Source organism: Pinus tabuliformis, chromosome 7, assembly GCF_031772625.1.
Source record: "Pinus tabuliformis cultivar Carrire ecotype Pingquan chromosome 7, CPIR1, whole genome shotgun sequence".
Lineage (NCBI taxonomy): Eukaryota > Viridiplantae > Streptophyta > Pinopsida > Pinales > Pinaceae > Pinus > Pinus tabuliformis.
Window position 1 is genome coordinate 1,763,813,444 of NC_142293.1, and position 24,462 is coordinate 1,763,837,905.

Here is a 24,462-nt window from a genome sequence, read left to right on the forward strand (position 1 = left end):
AAAATATATCAACATATTTTTTTCACCATGTTATTACCATACCAAAATTCATTTGTCATGGTTCATCTATGTAATTAATAATTTTTTATGTCATGTGTAAATCAATTCTAGATGTCACGTGGTTACAACATCAGTCGCATTTTATTGGATTCATGTATATTTTCATCTTAATATACCTTCTGCTTATTGTTCTAAAACAAACTATTAACCCATAGCTATTAATTTACCTCGTATGTTTTACTTTTTCTATTTTTACACCTCAACAACTTGTTGGCCATGTATAATTTAGTGTAGTTATTCATGAATGTTTTTACTACTTACAATCCTACACTCCTTGTAGTTGTAAGTGTTTACGATCTCATGGTATTTACATAATAGCTTATTCTTAACATTAAATCACCCATTATGAATAGATGCATTATCTATTTATGAATTCTTCCTTGCAGCATTTCCTTATGTTGTCTAGACACCTTATCAATGCAATCTGATAAGAGATCCTCTCAGAATTTCTTGATACCAAATTTTGCCCAAGTTTCCTTTTAGGTACATCTACTTGCTATCATGCATATATATGTATCTTACCTTGAATTTTGATACCACAATCTCCACATGCTCAAACATGACTATTTGGAGATTTACATGAAAATCAACCCTCTAAAATAAACTAGAATTGTATGTAGAAATTTTGTCCTTACGAAAATTATTATACATAAGGATTTAATTATTCTATGCAATTTCTAAATAAGCAATTTTTATTTTGTGCATAAATATTTATCTAGAATACTATGTTCCATACTAAACATAGTGATGATCAAGTATATAATTATGAAAATAAGTATTTCTACTTATACATATGGTCGATACAGATGCTATGATGAGTAGGATAGCTCCATTGCCTAAGCCATAACAACTACCTACTCTATCTCTCATTGTATTTAGATCACAACCGCCCATTGTGTTTTTCATTGTTTCTTACCCATCCCATGTTCAAAGAGAGTTTTCTCAGGTACTACCAACCGAGAGGGCTAGGAGGCCATCCACTTTTTATATTGTAATAGAGGTTTGCAATACCATTTGTAACATACCTCAAGAGCCTACCCTCAGAATTAACTACTAGGCTCCCTATTCTCGAAATTTTTATTCCTTTGTGGATAAGATTCGGCTCTTGCCAAGAGCATATGGAGTCCTTCTTTATATAATCTTTATTACTTATATAAAGGTGGATCCATGATGTAGAATTTGTCCATATTGACTTTATCCCAAGCAACCTTTTGTCATACTTCACAATTGGGAGAGATAATTTAATTTCAGCACGCTGTCAACAACACTCTTCTACATAATTCCAAATGAGCAGTTATTAACCCCATGCAAAGTACTTTTTCCATGCAGAATTTCCATGTTTTTCCAAAAGAGTTTTCACATCTATGTTGCACGTATCTCAACAATTCTAATTTTGCAATATTCATTCATCATGCCTTATGCATAATTTTCCCCTACCCACAAGAAAACATTTTTGGGAAACAAATTCTTCATTGTTGACCATACGCTAGTTAATGTTTTAACACGTCTATGGGGTAGAATTAATAAAAGATGCCCTTCAATTCTTTTTAACATCTTATCATTTTTATTTACAAAAATAATAGAGACAACAAGGAATATTTCTTTATCATATATAACCGAAGCTTATAAAAATCTATATGATCTCATGTTAACAATCATCCCTTCCTTCTAAAGCGGATTTTATAATCCATGATAAGTCGTTATCAGTCTAATGTGTACATGATAACAAAAAAAAGTTTCACTGCCAATATTCAAGAATTAATCCATGGTTAAGCAAATGAGAACAAGTGTAATCAACAAAAATGTTGTAATGCTGCAATGAGGAATTTTTTGTAGGTAGAGGGTATAGAACAAATGAGATTCTGGCACATCAGTCACCCATTTCCCACTCGTATATGTTTCTAATATCTGCATAAGCATTCATTTTTAGATAGATGGTTTGTGTGACTGAAAGAGAGGGTTTTGTTCACACCATTTTATACATAACTATATATAGTAAATAATATACAATACATACGATAACTTGAAGTAGTGCATCGTATTTGGTCAATTAAATACATACATACTCCTCTACTTAGTTACACCTTTCCCCTCTCCAATTCCATTGGAGGCTTGAACATTTTCTAGCTTCTAAAGAATGAAATATTCAAAAACCTGCTTGTCATAGGCATGATTGCCTTCCTCACCCATTCATAACATAGTATTCTGACTGTAGAGAAATCATAGGTGTTGATTCTAAAACAACCTTACAGAAGTGTTGACAAATACATACAAATAGACTCACCCAATGGCCACCTGAGATTGCACAAAATTTAAAAACAAAGAATAATACCAAACCACGGTATGCATAAACAGATGCGTGGAACAATTTGGGAACCCTGAAAATGAATAGAGAGACTTATTCTGGGGAAATATCTGAACTCGAAGACACGTACCTACAGGGAAGAATCCTTCACTGTCACTGCTTGTTATCATCATTTTTTTCCTCTACAGGCGCAGCTGCCTTGGTGCTGCTATTCTCATATCCATCGCACTCCTATCACTAGAATTCTGTTGTTCACAGTAACAAGATAAGTAAAGGGTCTATACCAATCTCAATATTCAAAAGAATAAAAATACGAATATGATCGTAATTCTTTTACATTCATATATATAGGGCGAGTACCTAGACCGAGAGTGATCATTGAATCTGTGCACGCACAGAGAGTCTTTGATCCACTTTCCTACCGACTAAGTGTATATATATATATATATATATATAGTTTGAAGGAATCTTTGAGAGCACAACCGATTGCTGCACTATGCTCCCTTCCAACAAACTCAGAAACGACTATGATATTTTGAGTCGAATTTCCAACTCTTTCCTGATGATGGGATTCGTTCTCTCACTTATGTGCATCGGAGGAGAGAGTACTTGCTCAGAATCTGGATGGTCATTATCCATTCTTTTTCCTCGTAGGATAAGCCTTATCGAGCCAGCGATCTATTGCCGAAAGAAGGAAACATTAGATACTTAACATGACAAGTAAAAATGCTTGTGGTTGTTATAGAATGCTTACAGACATGTTTTTATTCGACTAGTTTTCTTCTCATATGATCCACATCCTCATCCTATCCATATCCTGATTTTACTTAATGAGTCATGCGTGTGTTTATCACTTGAAAAATAAACTGGTCTATTTCTACACTAGCTGTTATGATGGTAGGATTCCCAAATATGTGGATTTTGAATATGTTTCATACATGTTCATTGATTCAATACCCAAGAAATATTTTCATTATATCTCAAATGCACAACAGCATGAATAAATAAATTGGAAAACAAAAAAACTAATATGGGTGCAACAATGCAGAACTACACAGAACTAAATTTAATATCTTGAAATTATTTTTTGAAGGAAGGGACCACCATTGGAGGTCTTGAATGGAGAAATATTTTCGACAGTTTATCTAATGAATGGAAATCTCATGCTACCAATTAGTAGCTTTGATTTATCTCCTATGTTTCCTTCACAAGTTTTATCTTTGATCACACTGCACATCATTTCCTCTGAATTTCTTAAAAATGATAGATTTTGACAACTTCCCCACTGTTCTAGTAGCACGATCTTCACTAGTCCTCATTTTAACCAAGCTCCACACATTGTCTATCTAGTAGCAGCATCTTAATTGAATATTGCAAGTTGAATGTTACCTTATTCTATGTGGCCTGATTGCCATATTTTCAAGAAATAAAAATCCACTGGCCTTGAATGGCTTGCACATAAATGAAAACATAAAAATACTTGGAAACGAATTTTCAATCTAGAAATTACAAAAGCAAATAGGCACAAACCATTCATTACTGAGAATGGCCACTATGCCCTTCTCCAGATCCACGTTTTGGGGATAACCTTTAGATGTGAAGCCCAAACACCCAAGGAGACCCTGTCTATAAGGCAAAAAGCCTTGTCTATAAGGCAAAAATGGATTTTTCTTCAACTCCTCATATTGTGCCCTATTGGCAGTATAATGGAGCTTTTGAAGTGAAATTGGCATCTTCTTAACAAACTTGGTAAAACTTTCCCCGGATTGATGATTCACAGTACAATTCTTCAATCCTCCTACCTCTTACTTGAAAGTGATTTAACATTGCAATTGTTTAAATCCTTCTAGTGCTTTCTCCCTGAATTTGAACTTTTCTTAGTAGGTTTCAATTTCTTATACTTCTCAACACTCCCACACTTCTCAGATTGCTTTGCAGGGCAACAGAAAGACACTAGAGCCTATCCTTTCCCTAGTCGTGTCCCTCACTGGCACTTCGCACACTATTCCTAACCCCTTGGTTCAACACTGCACTTCTAGGCCCTATTTCAAAAACCCTAGCACATGTGATTTTACCAACTTTGACCCTTGATATTCTTCGCTCTAGAAGGAGACTTCTTTATTTCAAGTTCTGCCTAGGATTCACATTAAACTCCTCCTATACTCGACCTTCATGTATTATTGTGATATTTCGGCTCTTTCTACGGTTTTGACAGCATAGATTCTTTGCACGTGTGGAGGATTTCAGCCCTAAAACAAACCTAAACAACTTCGCTTTTCCTTCCTTATTCTCACAGGCTATGAGGCTATCTTCCTTGACCTTTTCACACTTCTTCCTTGCTTCATATCTTCACAGAAAATCTATCTCAAATCTAAATAAGCCGACTTGATTTGGAGACTAGGCTGACATGCCTTTTGGAGATCATCTTGAGGCCGACTTCTTGGAGGAGCTTGAGCTTGGTCTTAGAGGGATTTTTTACTTTTTCATTGACTCATATACAAATGTAACATGCCCAAGAAGGGCCATTCATACATAACATTGACTCAATTTGACTTTTATGACTTTGTGACAAAACCTATAGGCTCACAATGGAAACCTTAACTAAAATAATTTTTCTTGATCATAAGACCCATGATTCAGGCATTAAAAAAGTAATTTTATTTTCTTCTTTACATAAAATCACAATTACACATGTCATTATAAATATTGAACCTAGTTACACTTTTCAACAATCTTCAGACTCAAACTCTCTATTTACAATATTGCACTAGACATGTAGCTTAAAAAAATGAAAAAATATACACAAAGAGGATAATGAACAAGGAATTCCTGATTACCATACATATATAACATGGAAGTCTAAATAGATATGAATTGCCAGAGTCAAAACTCTCTTACGCTAAAAGCCAGTTTTGGTAGGAACATATTATGTTTGAGTAAAAAAATAATTTGACAACCAATTTTTCTTGCAAATATCAGTTTCGAAAACATTAAAATAGTAATTTAAAAGATGTATTTTCTAATTGCATCATTTAGGGTTTACCACTCACTTTGAATCTAGGGAAGGTATTCTCTATATCATTCGTTTATGATATTCTTGCACACTTTTTGTTGAGAACATGCCTTGGTATTAAACATAAAATGTGTATGATGAGCAGAGATAAGAACAAGGAGCAGAAGTATGTACAAATATCAAAGAGAAAAAAAAATCAAAAAATCTTCCTCAAAGCTTCTAAAACTGAAGTATTTTTATTCCACATTCATAACTAATTCGAAAAAATATCTTGTCATTCATCAAATAGAGAGTGCCATACAAAATAAGATGTAAATAAATTCATGTAATTTGTTGATCACATGTATGGGCTCGATTCAAAAGAAAAAAAACTTCAAACAATGATGTCCCAATTTTTTTAATATCATATGGTGGCCAACATTTGTAATGCCCACATTTTCCACCTTCCATTTACATATATTGGATTGAATTGGTCAATCATCTACTTACCTACATAAGCAACTAGCATTCATAACAATGAATGGAGTCATTTTTCTAAGTCATAGAATCATTATTTGAAGGTTGAAAACCTCGGGAGTTTTTCTCTTAGGTAATTACAATATTGCGCTAACGTAGATTAAGAAAATGAAAAAATATACATAGAGAGAATAATGAACAAGGAATCCCGGTTAGCCTACATATATAACATGTAGGTCCCAATAGCTATGAATTTCCAGTGTCAAAACTCTCTTACACTAAAAGCGAGTTGTGGTAGGAACATATTATGTTTGAGTAAAAAAACAGTTTGATCGTCAACAATTCCTATTTCAAATATCGGTTTCAAAAACATTCAAATAGTGATTTAAAATATGTATTTGCTAACTTCGTGGTTTAGGGTTTACCACTCACTTTGAATTTGACACACAATAGGGAAGGTCTTCTCTATATCCTTTGTTTATGATATTGTTGCACATGTTTTATTGAGAACATTCATTGATATTAAACATAAAATGTGTATAATGACATAAAATGTGTATAATGAACAAAGATAAGAACAAGGAGTAGAAGTATGTACAAATATCAAAGAGAAAAAAAAATCAAAACCTCTTCCTCAAAGCTTCTAAAACTGAAGGATTTTTATTCCACATTCATAACTAATCAGAAAAAATATCTTGTCATTCATTTGACAGAGAGTGCCATACAAAATAAGATGTAAATAAATTCATGTAATTTGCAAAATAAGACGTAAATAAATTCATGTAATTTGTTGGTCACATGTATGGGTTCGATTCAAAAGAAAAAAAATCAACTTCGAACAATGATGTCCAAAATTTTTTTATATCATATGGTAGCCAACATTTGCAATGCCCACATTTTCCACCTTCCATTTACATATATTGGACTTCAATGGTCAATCATCTACTTACCCACATAAGAAACTAGAATTCATAACAATGAATGGAGTGAGATTTTGAAGTCCTAGAATCATTATTTGAAGGTTGAAAAGCTCGGGAGTTTCTCTCTTAGGTAATACAATCTTTCTCTCTGAACATTCTTGTGTTTTACACCCTTAATTTCTTTAATATTTGGCGAGTATCTAAAACAAACCAAACAAAAAAATAGGCAAACAAGGAAAAAAAATAGGCAAAATAGGTAAGGTCACTCACTTTGAATCCGAGACAGAATAGGTAAGGTCTTCTCTATATCCTTTTTTATGATATTGTTGCACACTTTCTATTGAGAACATTCCTTGCTATTAAACATAAAATGTGCACAATGAACAGAGATAAGAACAAGGAGCAGAAGATGTATGTACAAATATCAAAGAGAAAAAAAGATGCAAAACCTCTTCCTCAAAGGTTCTAAAACCGAAGGATTTTTATTCCACATTCATAACTAATTAGAAAAAATATCTTATCATTCATCAAATAGATAGTGTCATACAAAATAATATGTAAGTAAATTCATGTAATTTGCTAGTAACATATATCCAAGAAAAAAAATTCAACTTCAAACAATGATGTCCCAAACTTTTTATAACATATGCTAGCCAACATTTGCAATGCCCACATTTTCCACCTTCCATTTACATATATTGGACTGTATTGGTCAATCATCTACTTACCTACGTAAGCAACTAGCATTATAACAATGAATGGAGTCAGATTTTGAAGTCCTAGAATCATTATTTGAAGGTTGAAAACCTTGGGACTTTTTCTCTTAGGTAATATAGTCTTGCTCTCTGAACTTTCTTGTGCTTCACAACCTTAAGTTCTTTAAGTTTTGGTGAGTATCTGAAAGAAGCTAGACAAAAAAATAGACACACCAAAAAAAATAGACATACATTACCTTTAGAATACGCTAGTTGAAAACAAACACAATCAATTTCCTACATCTAGGTCTCGAGTTGAAAATCACTACCACATTAAAGATACCACTAGGTACTATAGAAAATAAAAACACTTAACATAAAATCACGAATTAGAACTATTACTTGAATGAAAAAGTAATTATAAACCATTCAATTAAAACACTTGCATAATCAATTCAAACAGATAGCATCAAATAAAGTGTTTAGAAAGCAAACGTATATTAATTAAGATTCAAATCATACCAATGTGAAAACTTTAACTTTGTTAGGGAAAAAATAATCCTGTTTGAAATTCTACATTTTCCCTCTTCTTCTATTTTATTGTTTACTTTTCTTTCTATGTTTTGTAATTTATATTCTTTCATTTTATTCTTCCATAAAATTGACAAAGGTAATGAAATTCATGAGAATGGAATTCCTGATAATGAACATTTTGTTCTCTATGATAAATTCAAACACTTTACCTTGTTGGACTATTTTGTGGAGCTAGATCCTACCCAAGACCATCATAAAGCCCTATGTAAAGGAAGTCTTGGAGCCTTACAATTCGCATAGTTTAGCCAACCATAACTTGACAAAGGGTTATTGCTCATTCTCTTTTAAAGAGAAAACCCATTGTGCTCAGGACCCTTGGTTATGCTAAAACAATGGTGATGTTGTATCGCTAGGAGGAACATTTCTATGCAAAACAAGCCACTCAACTATCATTCCCTATTTAGGTTAACCTTTTTGGGCTTGCAAGTAATTTTGGGGGTTCCTAGTGCAAATGTCAGCTCCTATTAGGAGTTTCATCTCTCACAAACTAATTAGGATTTTTAACCCTAGACCACAATGTCAAGTATGAATTAGGGCTAACCTAGAAAAGGACTTGAAGGAGATTACCTGCATCTAGGTTGGGGGAAAGGTTTGGAGTCAACATGTTCTAAAAATTTGAATGGATATTGTTGTACAGATGGAACTTGACAGCAAGTGTGACTCTTCCCAATCCACAGGAATCTTTCCACTACATGAAAATTAACATTAATCGAACAATAATCCTCTCAAACTAAACCCCCATCATCGATGGTAAACAATGTTATGCAGTGAATGGTGTTTACTACATGCGTTCCAAAACAACATTGTAGCTTGAATATTACTACAACATAAGCAGAGTGTTTGTTGTTGGTGCATTCCTCATAGTACCAACGTTACATTATCTACTCACAAGGCGTCGACTATGCTAAATGTGGAATTCCGCACTTTTGTTGAGAATCTAAGAAGAAAATACAAAGGGTCATGATGAAATCCCACTGGAAATCATTACCATTAGAGGATAATTCAGATGTATTGAGGGGCTTATGTGTTGAGGAGCTATGTACAAGACTACAAAGTCTAGTCAAGGTCTGAGAAGGACAAGAAGTAGGAAAACTTGAGGATTTTCCCACTATACATAGGGATAAGCTTTTGTAAACCCTAGTCAAGGCCTTAGTACCTAAATCCTACAAATTGGGTATCAGAGTGGCAACATCCTTCAAGAGAGTACATCTATTTAGAAACCCTAGATTTCAAATACATTCTTGTGGTTTGTCAGGGTTCCCTAACTAGGTTTTTAAGGGATTTGGAGGCCAATTGGATATTTTGGTCCTGCAATTGATCCATATAATTAGAAATATTTAAGTATTTCACATGTTTGAAGAGCAAAAACGAGAGAAAGGAGCGCAGATTTTGGTATTTTTGCATGAGCACTTCGTTGCAGACTCTGCACCCCATGTATGCTAAGAGTAAATCCTGCGGCCCCACTAGCAATGTCGTGGTGAGTAGAGACAACAGTTTTATGGCTCCTGCAATTTCCACACTACTCTCCATTTTTTCCCTTTAGTTATGGGCTCCCCTGCAGAATCAATTGAGCGAGTAGAAAGAATAGGAAATCGAACTCGGTATGGGAAACTAAGAACGAGCCGAAAAACAATTCGAAACAAAACAACTTTTGATCGTGAAAAATATATAAAAGGTTATTAGATTTACAATTGGTTCTAATTTAGAAGAATTAAATTTGTTTTAGCTGCATTTTTATATCTATTACTATTTTATTTAATATTAAGATAATAAGCACATAACTATTATATTAAAATACATTTAGGCCACTCGAAAAAGAGTTTGAAATAAAATAATTTTTATTGTGTAAAATATATAAAAGGTTAGACACATATAAAGGGTGTTAAAGTTAAAATTGGTTCTTATTTCAAAGAATTAGATGTTTTGAGGTTGTATTTTTTATATCCATTACTATTATGGGAAAGGTTAAGGTTAATGTATATTTAATATTAAGATTTATATGTAAGGATTGAAATGTTGTTAGGACAATGTATTAAGTTTGGAGTGACATAAGATCTCTAAGAATCAATAAAAGAAATATATACAATATCACATAGTAGTGTGAGCATCATGTTGGGATGAAGATATTTTTGACAAAACACATTGTGTTTATTTGGGATCATCTTCATTAATAGTTCCTCTAGGGGATCTTATTAATATTTTATCTATGGAATGGTATGTTTATATTTTTATCACAAGACAAACTAGATAAAGTGATGAGTGACATTGATTTTCATCTTCTATAATTCATTAATATATCACAAAAAAGGCACTTTGCATGTCCACCCACTCCTCTAATTATTTTGCATAGAAAAACATAAAATATTGATGATTGGTTGTCATAATATATCTAAATGATCTAATATACATGTAAATATGCAAGTCATTTTTAAAGTTTTAACTATATGAAAGAGCCCATTTACCTTCAAGACTAAGATATTTATTGAAGAAAATGTTGATATGGACGGCCATGACTATGGAATACTTCCCTTTGGTACAAGATATAATATCTACACTAGTGCAAAATTGGGTGTTAATTTAATTTAGTCTATGTTGGGATACATGCTTCACCATATCATAGGAGAAACTCCTAAGAAAATTAGGGTATAACGCAGTGATCTCACACAAAGTCCAAGGTTTGTTAATTTCATAGTCTCTCGTTTGAATTCCATTTCCATTCCTCAATTGCATACTTATATTAATAAATGGAAGCCACTAAGCTAATGTGATAATGTATTTGGAATTTCCTTGCAAAAAAAATAACATCTTGTTTGCCCCTTTTCCATAGTGGAAGTAGATTTCTTTCTCCTAACTTAACCAAAAAACAAATGTATAATTTCAATGCAAATATGATAATAACCAACCTCAGTTTAATTTTTTCTCTTTATATGATGTCACTTGTGTAATTTGAATTGATATATTAAATTTATTGAAGTGCCTTTACTAATCCTAATGAGTAAAACTAGTGGACTACAATTCCAATATAAACAAATATCATTCCACTTCGGAGAATTTTATATTTAGAAGTAATTAATAAATGCTAGTGTTTGATATATTTCTTTAAGAAAGGAACCTATTGGACTAAATGGAAAATCAAAATGAATTGATGTATAAAACAATTTCCATGCACACGATATAAATAAGCTACTTCAATAATATTTGTCCTCATTCCGTTGATAAATTTTTCCCTTATTAACTAATTGATATTGTGATTGTTAAGTTATTTGATAAATTGGAATATATCAACCACTAATTATACATGTTTTTTATTTCAATGTTTTTAATAATAACACATCAAAGGTTTAGTTAGGAGCTAGTAGCAATAAGGATTAGTTCAATTGGTAAATTCTCTTGCAAAGGAGTTGATAGAGCTCTCGATACAAAGTCTTATTAATTCCTTATGGTTACTAGTTGGTATTTTAGTTTCCAGTTGCTATTGTGCTCCATTTGAAGACCAAGAAAGTGGGTGAATCTATGAGGATTGAAAATGTACCACCAGCCTCCCTTAGTACTTTTAATACATTGGTGAGTAAGGGAAAACATTTTGTAAGCAATCCACTTCTAGACAAACTGTAAGAAGACTCTCACCATCACCTCTCATCATGGCACCTTCCATGTATTTAAAAAAACTACCTCTCAGTACTTATCTGGGATTTCAATAAACCAAGTACCGTAGTTAAGAAAATGTCAAATTATGAGAAAAAGGTGTCAAAGGTGTCAAGTGGAGAGGAAAAAGTGTCAAGCTGAGAGGAGAAGAGTAGAAGAGTGGGCATAAAAATGTATGTCAGATGTCAAATGGAGAGGATAAGAGGACATAAAAATCTGTACCAGATGTCAAATGAGAGGAAAAGTGTAGACGAAAATGAGAAGTGAATTGATTCAAAAAAAGGCCTATCAATTCCAATACAACACACTTGAGATGTTCTCTTGGTGCTTTTCAAAAGCATGAGAACTCTCATGCTGCAATTCGAAAGTTTAATGCACCTATCTGTTGATCCTCTGCATGATGCCAACAAAGACGTGTCATGGGGACACGAGGATAACTCTCTTGCCGCAACCTTGTCATTCTCCATCCGAAATAGGTACTTATTCAAATTAGCACGTGTCGTGTCCAAAATGCATGGTGCATGATCATGCCCACCACCTGCCAGAATCTTTTTGCATTCTGACCACTTCAACGATTTAAACGAGACTTGAAGAACCCTATACAGGATGAACCACGTATTGAATTTTGATGCGAGGGAATGACGAAAATGGAGCAAGGAGATTGGTTGTGCTTAACAGTGTTTGCCCATTGAACTCCATAGAGAAAATGTCTTTTAGCATAAAAATACCAAATTTTAAAACACAGAGATATCAGAGATTTGAGAAAATATGGGGTCAAATAATTGATATCACGTGTACCTTTATTCTTCAATGTTTGTATGAATATGTACCTCAAAAGGATTTAATAAAATTAGTGTGGTCTAATTTGGCTTGTTCAACATGTTTATTTAATAAAATGAATCGACATCATGAGATTATATGGATTAAAATTCAATGTTCAAATTTAGGATTCCAAGAAAAAATTGCTAAATTTAAGTTAAAATCAACTGAAATAAATGTTTATAAATATTTTATTCATCCCATGGTCACTAACATGATTCGTTGCACCCACCTAATTGCTTTCCCGTGGACGATAACGTTAATTTTTACTGTTCGAGTTTGTTATATTAGTTTGAGTTGGTGGCCACAATTTATGCTAACTCAACGTGGAACTTATTGTACTACACATCATATTGTCATCTTGAACATCCAATAATGAGAAACAAGGATAGTATGAAAGTATTGCAAATCTATGACTCCATGGATTATTCAAAGTCCATAGCATAATATTAGTCATAATTGCACCGAGAGGTGCAAAGGAATGTTGATAGGAAGAATCGAGAATGTGGAAGGCAATAATGAAGCTAAATATATGGACAATGAAATGCCATCGAAATTTGAGTTTCTATATATCTTCTAAAGAATTTAGTAGGAGGTTAAATTTAAGAAGAATTTTACACTAGCGTAAATCTCGCAGAACAATAAATGTTTTTATTGGAATATTTATCCTCGGTTTATTCTCTCATTATGAATTCATGAAATGACCTTTTCGTATTAAGAATTTGTTTAGTTTTATGTAATGATCTGGCTACCTATAAAATCATCAGTGGTACTCATAATGTTCCCGTTAAGTCGGATGCTTCATTTTTTTGAATTTACAATAAGTTTATGTTTATTATCATTAATTAGCTTGAGGATTTGTGTATTGGACTTAAGCATGCTACTATGCTTTTATTTGTTTTATGTCCTTTTTTAATAGATGTTGTGATTGATTCAAACCGGGCAATAGAATTGGATCCTTCTATGGCAAAGGCATACTTTCCTAAGGGGTAAACATTTTGTTCTAAGTTCATATTGTGACATTTTTCTCTTTTAGGGTTTCGTGGTGTGAAAATGTAGTCACTAATCCACTAGCCACACATGCTTATAGATGAAATAAGTGTTGATACAAATTTGTCAACAAATTTCATTCTAATTTAACTTATCCTTTTACCTTATCGTATTGTGTTATTTTCTCTGGAGGAATATCAAACAACTATGGTTGCATTTAAGGTAGGATATGTTCTTTATGCCAACAACCCAAACTTTAATACTTGGATGATAAATGTGATGCATATCTAGTTGTTAAATTGGCTCTAGGATAACAAACTGATCTTTAAAAGAGAGAGTCTTTCTTAGTTGTAGAGGAGTAATAATCTTTGATTATGCTTTTTTCTTTAGCATTTAATCTCCAAAGAATTGTAACCATTGATTCTACTAAAACAAACTTTAAAATCTCTTTTTCTGAAAGGATATTCAAGTCGTTAATGTCCACAGTAAATTTCAAAAAGGAAAAAAAACTCTTCAATGAATAAATTACCTCGAGTTTTGTGACATTATGCACCTTCTTTTCACCCTTTATGATTTGAGAAAATTGTTCTGCCTCTGTAATTTTTGAAAAAACAGTCCTGGGAAAAAAATATCTAAAATCCTATAATTTTTTGTCTAGGGCACCTGAAGAAAAGCATCCAGATCAACTGCACGTCTAAAAAGGTGCATATTTCTCCTAGTGCATAATTCTCACTCTCACAGGTGATTTATTTTTCTTCTTCTTGTTTGAGAATTATGAGTGTCTCTACATGTGAATACTTTTCCTAGTTCATAATTCTTGCTCTCAGAGGCAATTTTGTTTGCGTTCTTCCTGTTGGATTATTGTGAGCATTTCTTTGTTGAGTTTCTGTGCCTTTCTAGTTTGTCTTTTTTCTAAAGTTATTCACTTATAATCTTAAAAAAATATACTCTTCATCTCTAGTTTTCATGAATATTTTCATGGGTCAATGTTTACTAATAAAGTTGTATAGATTCATTTTAACTTTAGATCTCTTAAGACGAAAAGTTAAAATCTCTTAAGACTTGATTTGGGTTAAAATAGAACTATGCTAGTTATATCAAAAAAGTATTTTCAACCTTAATTTTACAAAAAAAAATTGCTTGTGGGATGGCCACATGCCAAGTCTATCTAGGACCATGTGGGGGTTTTGCTGAAAATAAGGGTTGATAAGATTTGGTCTTCCATCTTGGTTTGCCTAGTGTACTGGAAATTGGAATAGTGGTGATTTTGTGCTCTGCCCTTATATGCTTTTTGGTGTTTCTCGCATTCCAAAAATGCCTCTATTTTTTAGAATGTTTTCTATGATTTCCAATCTACCTGTGTTAAAATTGTCGGCCATTTCTTAGAAATTGGTCCCTGGTTCTCCTCATCTCCATGATACTTTTTTCTATTTATGGATTTGGGTGATCATTTTCCTTTGGGCTTCTTCGACGGGGCCTCCGTTGATGGTTCATGTGGATGTGGCGCTATTATCCGTCACTTCCCTAGTATGGAATATCATTTCATCTAGAATGGTGGCAAAGGAACTGGCAATAGGGCTGAGATAGTGGCATTGTGGGGAATTCTCTAGAATGTTGTGGATTACAATTGATTCCTTTAGGGTTGTTGGAGACTCTAATGTGGTCATAGATTGGTTGCAAGGGTGGAACTCCCTGGAGGTTCCTTCGCTTCACTATTGGATGGTCAACTTTAAGGCTATTCATTGCTGCTTCCCTGATATATCCTTCATGCATGTGTACAGAGAGTAGCACTTATCCATTGGTGTTTTATCTAAGAGAGTGATCACTCTCTATCCTCATTTTATGTTTTTTGAGCTTCAAATTGATGGCATTATACAAGAAGTTGGCTACTTCTGTTTCTGATCCTCTATTTTTTTTCTTTTGGGGATACCTTTTCTTCTTAGTTTGGTTTATATTTTTCTCCTTTGTCTTGGCCTTGTGTGTCTTTTTCTCATGCTGCCAATGTTGGTTCTTAGTGATCCCCTCTATGCTTCTTTTGTTTGGTGTTGGTTTGATCCAATGATTTGCCTACTTCTCTTTGGTTTTTTCTGCCTATAAAGACATATGTAATTTCTTATTTGATTAATGAAGAATGAAAAAAAAAGTTGTCTAAAGAAAATAGAAAGTTATATTAAAAAGTATGTAGAAAAAACAATGACATACATAAGATTCAACAAATCATCTCTCTTTCTTAGGACTCAAAGATGAACTAATGTAACTTTTTTATTCTATGAAGAAATGGAATCCATTACAATATCATATTTAAGATCTCCCAAATTGAATCCCTTACTATAGTAGCCAACAAAATTGTTTCCCCTGTATTGATTTATCAGATAATGGTCTCCCAAATTTAGGATATGAGCAATCAAATTCCACATATAATAATAATAATATTGGTGAGCCTCAGCAATCAACTTCCACATATAATAATAATAATAATAATAATAATAATAATGGTGAACCTTTGCAACCAGCTAAACTTAAATTTAGGTGAAAAATTCTAGTGTGTATATAATGCTTTAAATTTTAATATTATATGACGGATATTGAAATATTTGATGTTGTTCTGTTGGGGGATCTTAAATCAGAGGATCGTTATCAGTTTGTACCTGTTAAACTCTTCCAATTTGTCAAATAGTTGTTATTTGAATTAGATGAGGCTTAATAAAGGTGCATTTCAATCTATGCACATAAAACATATCTTTTGTCATTGCATGACTCCTCTAAATATATTGTTATTCTTATGGTTTGAACAAGATCCTTGTTTCCTATGAAGAAATGAACATTACCATAAACTGAAAGAAGTAACTGTTACTGTGTTTTAAGATGGATTTTATAAAGACGTTGCTAATGTTGCGTATGAGAAACAGATTGTATGTTTTCTCTCCTAGAGGATGACTGGTTCTTTTTGTTTCTTATGTTGTCAATTTAGTGGGGTTAAGGATTCTACTCCAAAATAAATTCTTCAGTAGCATGGGACGACTTCCTCATGCTGTCAAAATGAACGCCATTGAAATTAATCAAATAAAAAGAACACAATTTGGTGCTTGGCTGTCCAAGAATTTTGGTTCACAGTCGCCTTCATCGACAACATAGGAAGAATAGCAATTCAATTAATGGGATTCATTTTTATTTATGAGAATCATGTTCGTGCTTGTTATTCCATAAAAATACTGGCATCGGCTATCAAGTTGGATTCTTCATCTTCTATTGCTTCAAATTCTTCTTTTAAAACATTAGTCCAAATGTTACTTCATTCATTATGCCAGCAGAAATCTTCTGAACAAGGATTTGTTGAACATGCATTGATATGTCAGTAGCCACAGGAAGAGTGGAGTCATAATCATAACTTTAGTTGAACATAAGGTTATTGGCCTGAGGAATACTCTGTTATGGTTAAGAGTAACAAATGTTGTTCATTTTCTTTGTACATTCCCAATCCCTGAGAAAATCCTCGGACGAGCTATCCCTGAGTATAAGGATGAGGAAATGTGAAGGAATTGAATTGGAATGCACCTGCATGTAGAATGGCACCCAACTACACCAATTCAATTACGGGAAAACAGAGGGTGAATGTCCACCAATGAGTTTTGGATCGCAATGATGACGACGAAAATAAAGTCCTCTTAGTGGATGGGGTGAACAATGTTTGCTCGCCCGAAGCCTGCAGAGAAAATGACTTTGGGTGTAATTATGGACCACATTGTTATGATTCAAATAATTTTGGAGGATTTTTCTAATAATAAAACTATTCCCTTATGTTTTTTCATTGACTTCAAGAAAAACTTTGAGCTTAACTAAAATTATATCATTGAGAAATGTATAAAAGGAGGGTGTACTTTTGATCCATAAATTGTTGTGGATATTCCACTAGATAGTTCCTTCCCATGCTTTGTCACGAAAGAGCTAAGAGACTACTCACACGAGGTAGCCAAATCTGAGAAGTAGTTATGGTACATGCAAGATACAAAGCAAGGATTAATGCAAAGGAGTGTACTGACTATATACTTATCATAAAACATATTTCATCCCACTTAGGATGCCTTACATTGTGCGTGGTTAGTCATAAGATCATGTTGGTCACAACCTCCGTAGCTTAAATAAACAAGTGATATTACTCTTGATCTTCTAAGATATATAATAAACAAGAAAAAGGGAGCAAGATAGATAGAGGAAACACATGGAATGACTTTCATTTCTTGCGACCATGAATGTCATTGAAGACAAATTGATACGACATTGATAATTAAACTTTTATGCTACACTAAGAGGTGCATTTTAAAAGATGTGGTTTGTTTTCCATACCTAGCCTCCAAGGGTTATATATCAAATGGAGTCTTCATATGATCCCAATATTATATCATACCTTGGGTTCCTTAGTCTGCTTATTTTTCTCCTCATCTCCTTGAGAGTTATCTATCATGTCATCTTTCTTCGTGGCACCTAAGAGACATAATTGTGTAGTTTCAACAGTTAGTGACTCTTGCAGGATGAGGCCCTCGAAGGACACATTTACACAGTTTTAGCTGGATGAAAGGCACTACTATTGGACGAGGCCCTCGGAGGACACATCTACACAATTTCAGGATGCAAGGCAAACTCGGTAGTCAAGGGACAAAATTCCACAGTTTCTGGAGACATTAGGTTCCAGTTGAGGAAAAAACATTAGAGGAAACCACTGTGCAGTTTTGAATGCTAAGGGAGGTTAGGATTTTTGCGCATTTCACAGTTCTGATAGGCAAGGGAAAAGCTTAAGGGTTACATATGTGAAGTGCGCAATTTAGGAAAGTTGGATGAGGCTAGGTTGATAAGGAAACTCCGAAATTTGGCCAAGTGTGGGATCAATGAAACTGATGTGAACAATGATAAAACTTGACTATGATCACACACTTGAAAACTTAGCGATACAACATAGACCATCTAGAACATATAAAACATACTTCGCTTAATGCAACAACCTTAGTGGCACCTCAAGGCAAGTGAAACTCCAATGATAGATTTTGGGAGGATAAAGGGAACACTTGTGTAAGAGTGTGTGAAATGAGTGTGAAACATGTCTATGTGGTGAGGACAACCCATTCTCACAAATGTTTCCCCTTGAAGTAAAATAAACTTCCCTTTGCATGAAAAGCGATAAACCCCATGCCCAAAGATGACACATTGTATGTAAAGATAAAAGCATGAAGAACTCTTAACATCAAAAAGTGGAGCTTGAGATCATCAACTTACCAATAAGTGGCTAAGGAATGATCGATCACAGTATCCATAGTAGGCTCCAAAATTTAAGTGCAAGCCAAAATTTTGTAGCGTGTTACAGCTGCTACAATACAGACTTCACCTTCTTGCTAGCTTCTTTTTCAATGAGTGTCTTAAATTCTACGAACTTGGAAAATGTCTCATCCTTATTCCAAATGAAGAAGATCCAACACTTACGTAAGAAGTCATCAATAAAAATGACAAAATATTTGTGTCTCATAGTGTAGGTTGTCGAGAAAGGTCCATAAAAACTATAGTGGATCCTTTTTAGGATTGCATATGCTTTGTTGTCCCAATCATGGAATGTGGATTTTATTTACTTCCACAATGTACATCCTTTGCATACATCCTACTACTTAAGTGCTCCTTTAGGGAGGCAAGTGGTTATTTTTTGTATAATATTGAAGGTACGATGATCGAAATGACCAAGTATTTTGTTCCAAAGTTCATTGACATCGCAAGTTGTACTTTCTCCGCCTTAGTGTTGAATGGAGCACAGTATTCCACATCTAGCTTATACATGTTATTCACACGAACCCCAATCTGCTTCACCTCTCTCATGGCTATGTGTCTCAAGCACGCTTTTCCTTTGTTGAATATCACTTCACAACCATGGTAAACCAACCAATTGGTGAATGCTAGTAGACGAACCCCTAATCCATTAGCTTTACCTTTTTTAACTAGCACCTCGCATTGAAAATTTGAAGACAAAATATTTATTTTCTCTTAAAAATTGTTGTAAAATTCCCCTTCGTCGAGTAGTGCCGAATGCAACAATAGACAATTTGTCTCTAATCGTATCAACAAAAATGAAAGGGATAGAAGAGGAATTGATGTCCAAGAAATCTTTTTAGTAGAAGTTGTCCTGTTCTTCTTAGATGACTACCCCCACAAAATAAAGAGCCCAACAAATCGTTTCCTTTATAGAAGATAAAGTGAATGGTAAGTAAAATAACAACCTGGGTATAGGCGCAAGACAGTAGTTGGTTGCAAACTAGTGGACTAGGGTGCACTGTGAGAGTCAATTTTGCAGTTATTATATAATAATGTCTTAAATTATATGTTTGTGTCTTAATTGTTAATTGTATTAAATAAGTTTCATCTAAAGTGGCCATTATCTTAGATATAAATTTTTGTCTTAAAATATTTTTGTCTTAAATATAAAGTTGTCTTAAATTGTCTTTTTCTTAAAATAATTTTGTCTAAAATTATATTTGTCATAAATATAAATTTTTGTCTTAAAATATTTTTGTATCAAAGTGTTTTTGTCTTAAAGTTTATATTTAATATAATTCAATTGATATTAAATTTTATTATAAAATAACTAAAATAAAAAGTGGTTTTTTAGGACAAAAGATTAAAATACCAAAAAAAAAATTATAAATCAATGGTAATTATGATTTACTCTATTATAAGTTTCATATTATTTATGCCCTTCTCACAATTTCTTATAGGCATTTTAATCACCATTTGAACATTTATGATTATCAATATAATGAAATAGAAACTTTGGATTATTATCAAATGATTATACCACTATCTATTTTCCCTATAATGTATGGATGAGATGAGGATTTGTTATGGAAAGTTTATTTCCATCCATAAAAGGGTGATACTTTGACCTAATTTAATATTAACAGCATGCAATTTCCACAAGGTTTAGAGTAGTGAGTTAGTGTTATTTTAAGGAATTGTGTGGTGAAAATTCAACCATTGGAAAACCATTGGACATAAATCCAATCATATTTATGAGAAAATCCCTAGACGATTTTGATGGCTTAAAAAGAAACATATAACAATGATTTTCAAAAGATCAATCTTCTGTTTTTTAATATCAAAATTAATTCAATATCACATTCATTTATACTAATTTTTTTTATATTTTTTGTGGTGACACCTTGTGCTTCTTACTTATCTTTATCTATACTTATCTTACTGGATTCACTGTTAATTAATGATTCCATTTTATGAAAATAAACATTAATCATATCATTTATTGCACCTATGACTCATTTTGGTTAGGTAATTTATGTCACAAGTTGCATAAACCATATTATCATTTTGTGATTTGACCACTTTATAAGTCAAAATAATTTTATATAATTTTAGTTTAAGTGATTTCACCACTTTATAAGTCAAAATAATTTTATATGTCATTAAAAACCCCAATTATCCAAGTTATGTAAAGGCAATAAGAGTTCAAACTTGTTTTAATCCGTGATGGTTTTTCCCGAGTATTTTGTGGATCTAGTCAAAAGAAAAAGAAAAATCCACTGTAAGTTTAACAATATTTATTTTCTATAAAATTAATTTTTTTAATATAACTTATGCTTACTTTAATTATATATAGTGGTAATAATTTACATTTTAATATATGTCATGTTATTACCTATAATCCATTTTTTATGGAATGAATACCTATAATTTTATAATATAACTTATGCTTACTTTAATTATATATAGTGGTAATAATTTACATTTTAATATATGTCATGTTATTACCTATAATCCATTTTTTATGGAATGAATACCTATAATTTTATAATATAACTTATGCTTACTTTAATTATATATAGTGGTAATAATTTACATTTTAATATATGTCATGTTATTACCTATAATCCATTTTTTATGGAATGAATACCTAAAAAACAAAGATATATGTTGAAATATGAAAATAGTATTTGGGGTTCCTCTTATTCTACTTTTTAATGCAGATAAAGTTGCTAAAAATATGGATAACTAATAAAATTAAAATCTTAATCTTATTAACAATGACTCAAAAAAATTCCCGTTTACTGACATCTTCTCCTTATATTTTGCATATTTCAGGGATATGTTCTCTCTTTTTCTTTATACATAGAATAACACTAATATAATCTTTACGGTAAGTTATAATATTCCACATGGATCACTACAACTACCAGCTACAATACCTCACCTTACGTGGATCAGAATCATGAAGTTATCATACCCTTAAGAGTCAATTAGCTCTATGTCAAGATAATAAATAAAAAGGAAACATGCACAACACAGAATTGCTATAAAAGGAGTTAGCTATCTCAACAATATAATCCTCTAATATTTTAATCCTCTAATATTATTAAAATATTAGAGATGAATGTAATAATCGCATGAAATAGAGAGTGCCAACACTTTGACCCAACTCATTGATATATAGGGATGAAAATTCATATAGAGGTGATATTAGAGTTTGTGATAAAACAGAAGGAGACCTTCAGTAGCCGTCTACAAATGCTATTATAAAGTCATTATTTCTATGTTAGAGATTTCGTCATAGAAACTAAACACGACATAAGTCACCGTAACATGGCATATTAAATGCGATTGCTATATGTGTCATGAACTTCGTCTTAACCAGGCCATCCTAAAAGAAACCTATGGATTGCCGCAACAACGGCAAGTTTTCACGAGTAAAATACCTGTTCAACAGTCTACAATCCCCGAAAATAAAAGGGAAATGGAACCTATATATTATACTTTGGAAGGTATCGTTATGAAATGCAACCAATATATTAAACGTTGCAAACTATAGTAGAAGAGGCGCTGGCGTTCCGCACGCCGACCAGCAAAAGTTGATAGTCTCCCACACAAAATCATCAACGATGACGATAATAGTCGCTGTCTCGATGTCGATCGTGCCCAAAGGATGACACACTCTTATCCCTATTCCTTGCATTTGGTGAAAATGAAAATTGCAACTTTAGCGAAGGCGAATCTCTGTCATTCTCATCAAACTTATATCGTTGTAAAGATTCCAATGCAGTTGCAGCACACTTAGGGTTATCGAATTCCACAAAACATAGAACAACTACAGCACTTGCGGCTTCTCGTTCGCGACCTCCATGAGATTTTTTGGATTCCTTGGGCTTTTTAACAACCCTCACTTCTTTGAAAGCGCGGAATGGGCGAAATATGTGAGCGGCTTCTCTGCTAGTGCAATCACTTGGAACACCGACCACAAAGAGTGTGTTGGATGCATCTTCTGGTAGATATTGAACATCATCCACAGACCGCGTCCTCCCAATTAAACGGTCGATCCTATCGCTATCAGACCTGACATTCAACCCCTCATTATCTTTTAATCCATTTGAAGAAGGAAGGGGCCCACTCTGCGCAACACAGGGATGATCATCAAAAAAAGGAGCACGAACATGATCATCCAATAAGTGAACCCCTTCTCTGTCACCACGTCGCTCAGCAAGCCTGAAGTCTTCCCTACGACTAAAGTGATCACTAGACAACGAACGATCACGAGTATAGTACTCATATTCGTAATCATTGCGAGGCCGCTTGGCTAGTACAGACCTCTGCAAGTCCATTTCCCTCTCAGCTCCTGGTGCCCGGAGTCTTGCGTCCCCCATGTTTCCCGCTTTTGTTGCCCCAACAGAGACAAAGTCCTGTTGCGACCTAATAGAATACTAGAGAAGTCCCAAATATAAGTTCGAATGATGCCAAAGCTACTATCGAAATTATGTTGTCGATAGTTAATATGAGGATCACCAAGCTCGAATATATATCTATTTTACCACATCTAGGTATATATGGTCGGCACATTTTAATTGTTATATAGTCTTTTTGGGCACGGTCACAAGCTATGATCGTCCAGCAATTTGTTCTCATTTAAATGTTTAAATTTCAAAATATATTGAACTTTGAAATTCACACATCATCATTATTATTACTGAAACAGCTATGTCCGTCCATCCCTGTGCATTTCTAGCAAGTATTTGGTGCATTTCTAGCAAGTATTTGGAGCATAATAATACCAAGTCGTCCATCTGTTTGTTCTCATTTAAATGTTTAAATTTCAAAATATTTAGAACATTGAAATTCACAGATTATATTATTATTATTAATAATCCTATATCCATTCATCGCCTTTGTGGTTTTTTTCCCTAATTATTTGGAACATAACAATCAGAAATATAAATATTTTTATAGGGATTTCCACATTTTGGTAAAATTAACACTTGAATACTAAAGCTTTACAAATCTTTTTGTTGAAGGATAAAACATCTCTTTTCCTTACATGTTTTTTATAAAATTTTATATAACTATTTATTATAAAATAGTGAATAAATATTATATATGTTATATTTTATATAACTAATTTTTATTATAGATGTATTTATTTTGAAATATTAATTCAATTATCAATAATTATTAAGTGGATAGTAAATACTTAATCCCTATATAATATTATATAGTATTTTTAGTATTCTAATTAAAGTAATTATGTCTTTTTGTCATTTTAATTAAATAGATTAATTAAAAAAATGTCATATGAAATGAACTATAATATTTTTGAGTATGTGATATTGATAAGCTATGATATTGACACATAGTATTGTAACAAATCTTATTTACAAATTAACAATGTTTAAGGGTGAATCTCCATTATTAAGAATGTTAATTAAATGTATATTGTTTCAATAATAATAATAATAATAATAATTAAAAATGTTAATTAAATGTATATTGTTTAAATAATAATAATAATAATATTAATAATAATAATAATAATAATAATTAAATTTATAATTAAATTGATTTTTATGATATTGGACAAACTTAAAATGTGTCTTGAGTATATCTGTATTTACCAACCATTTAATTTATACCATTATAATAATAAAATAGTAAACA

General features: G+C 32.6%; 1 protein-coding gene across 1 annotated transcript; it reads right to left on the reverse strand.

Annotated features, from left to right (window-relative positions):
* Window positions 1-22,412: 22,412 nt before the first annotated feature.
* Window positions 22,413-23,177, reverse strand: LOC149255402 (uncharacterized). Its single transcript, XM_089455026.1, has one exon. It carries the CDS (start codon window positions 23,175-23,177, stop codon window positions 22,413-22,415), a length of 765 nt encoding a protein of 254 aa, XP_089311152.1.
* Between the last annotated feature and the right edge of the window lie 1,285 nt (window positions 23,178-24,462).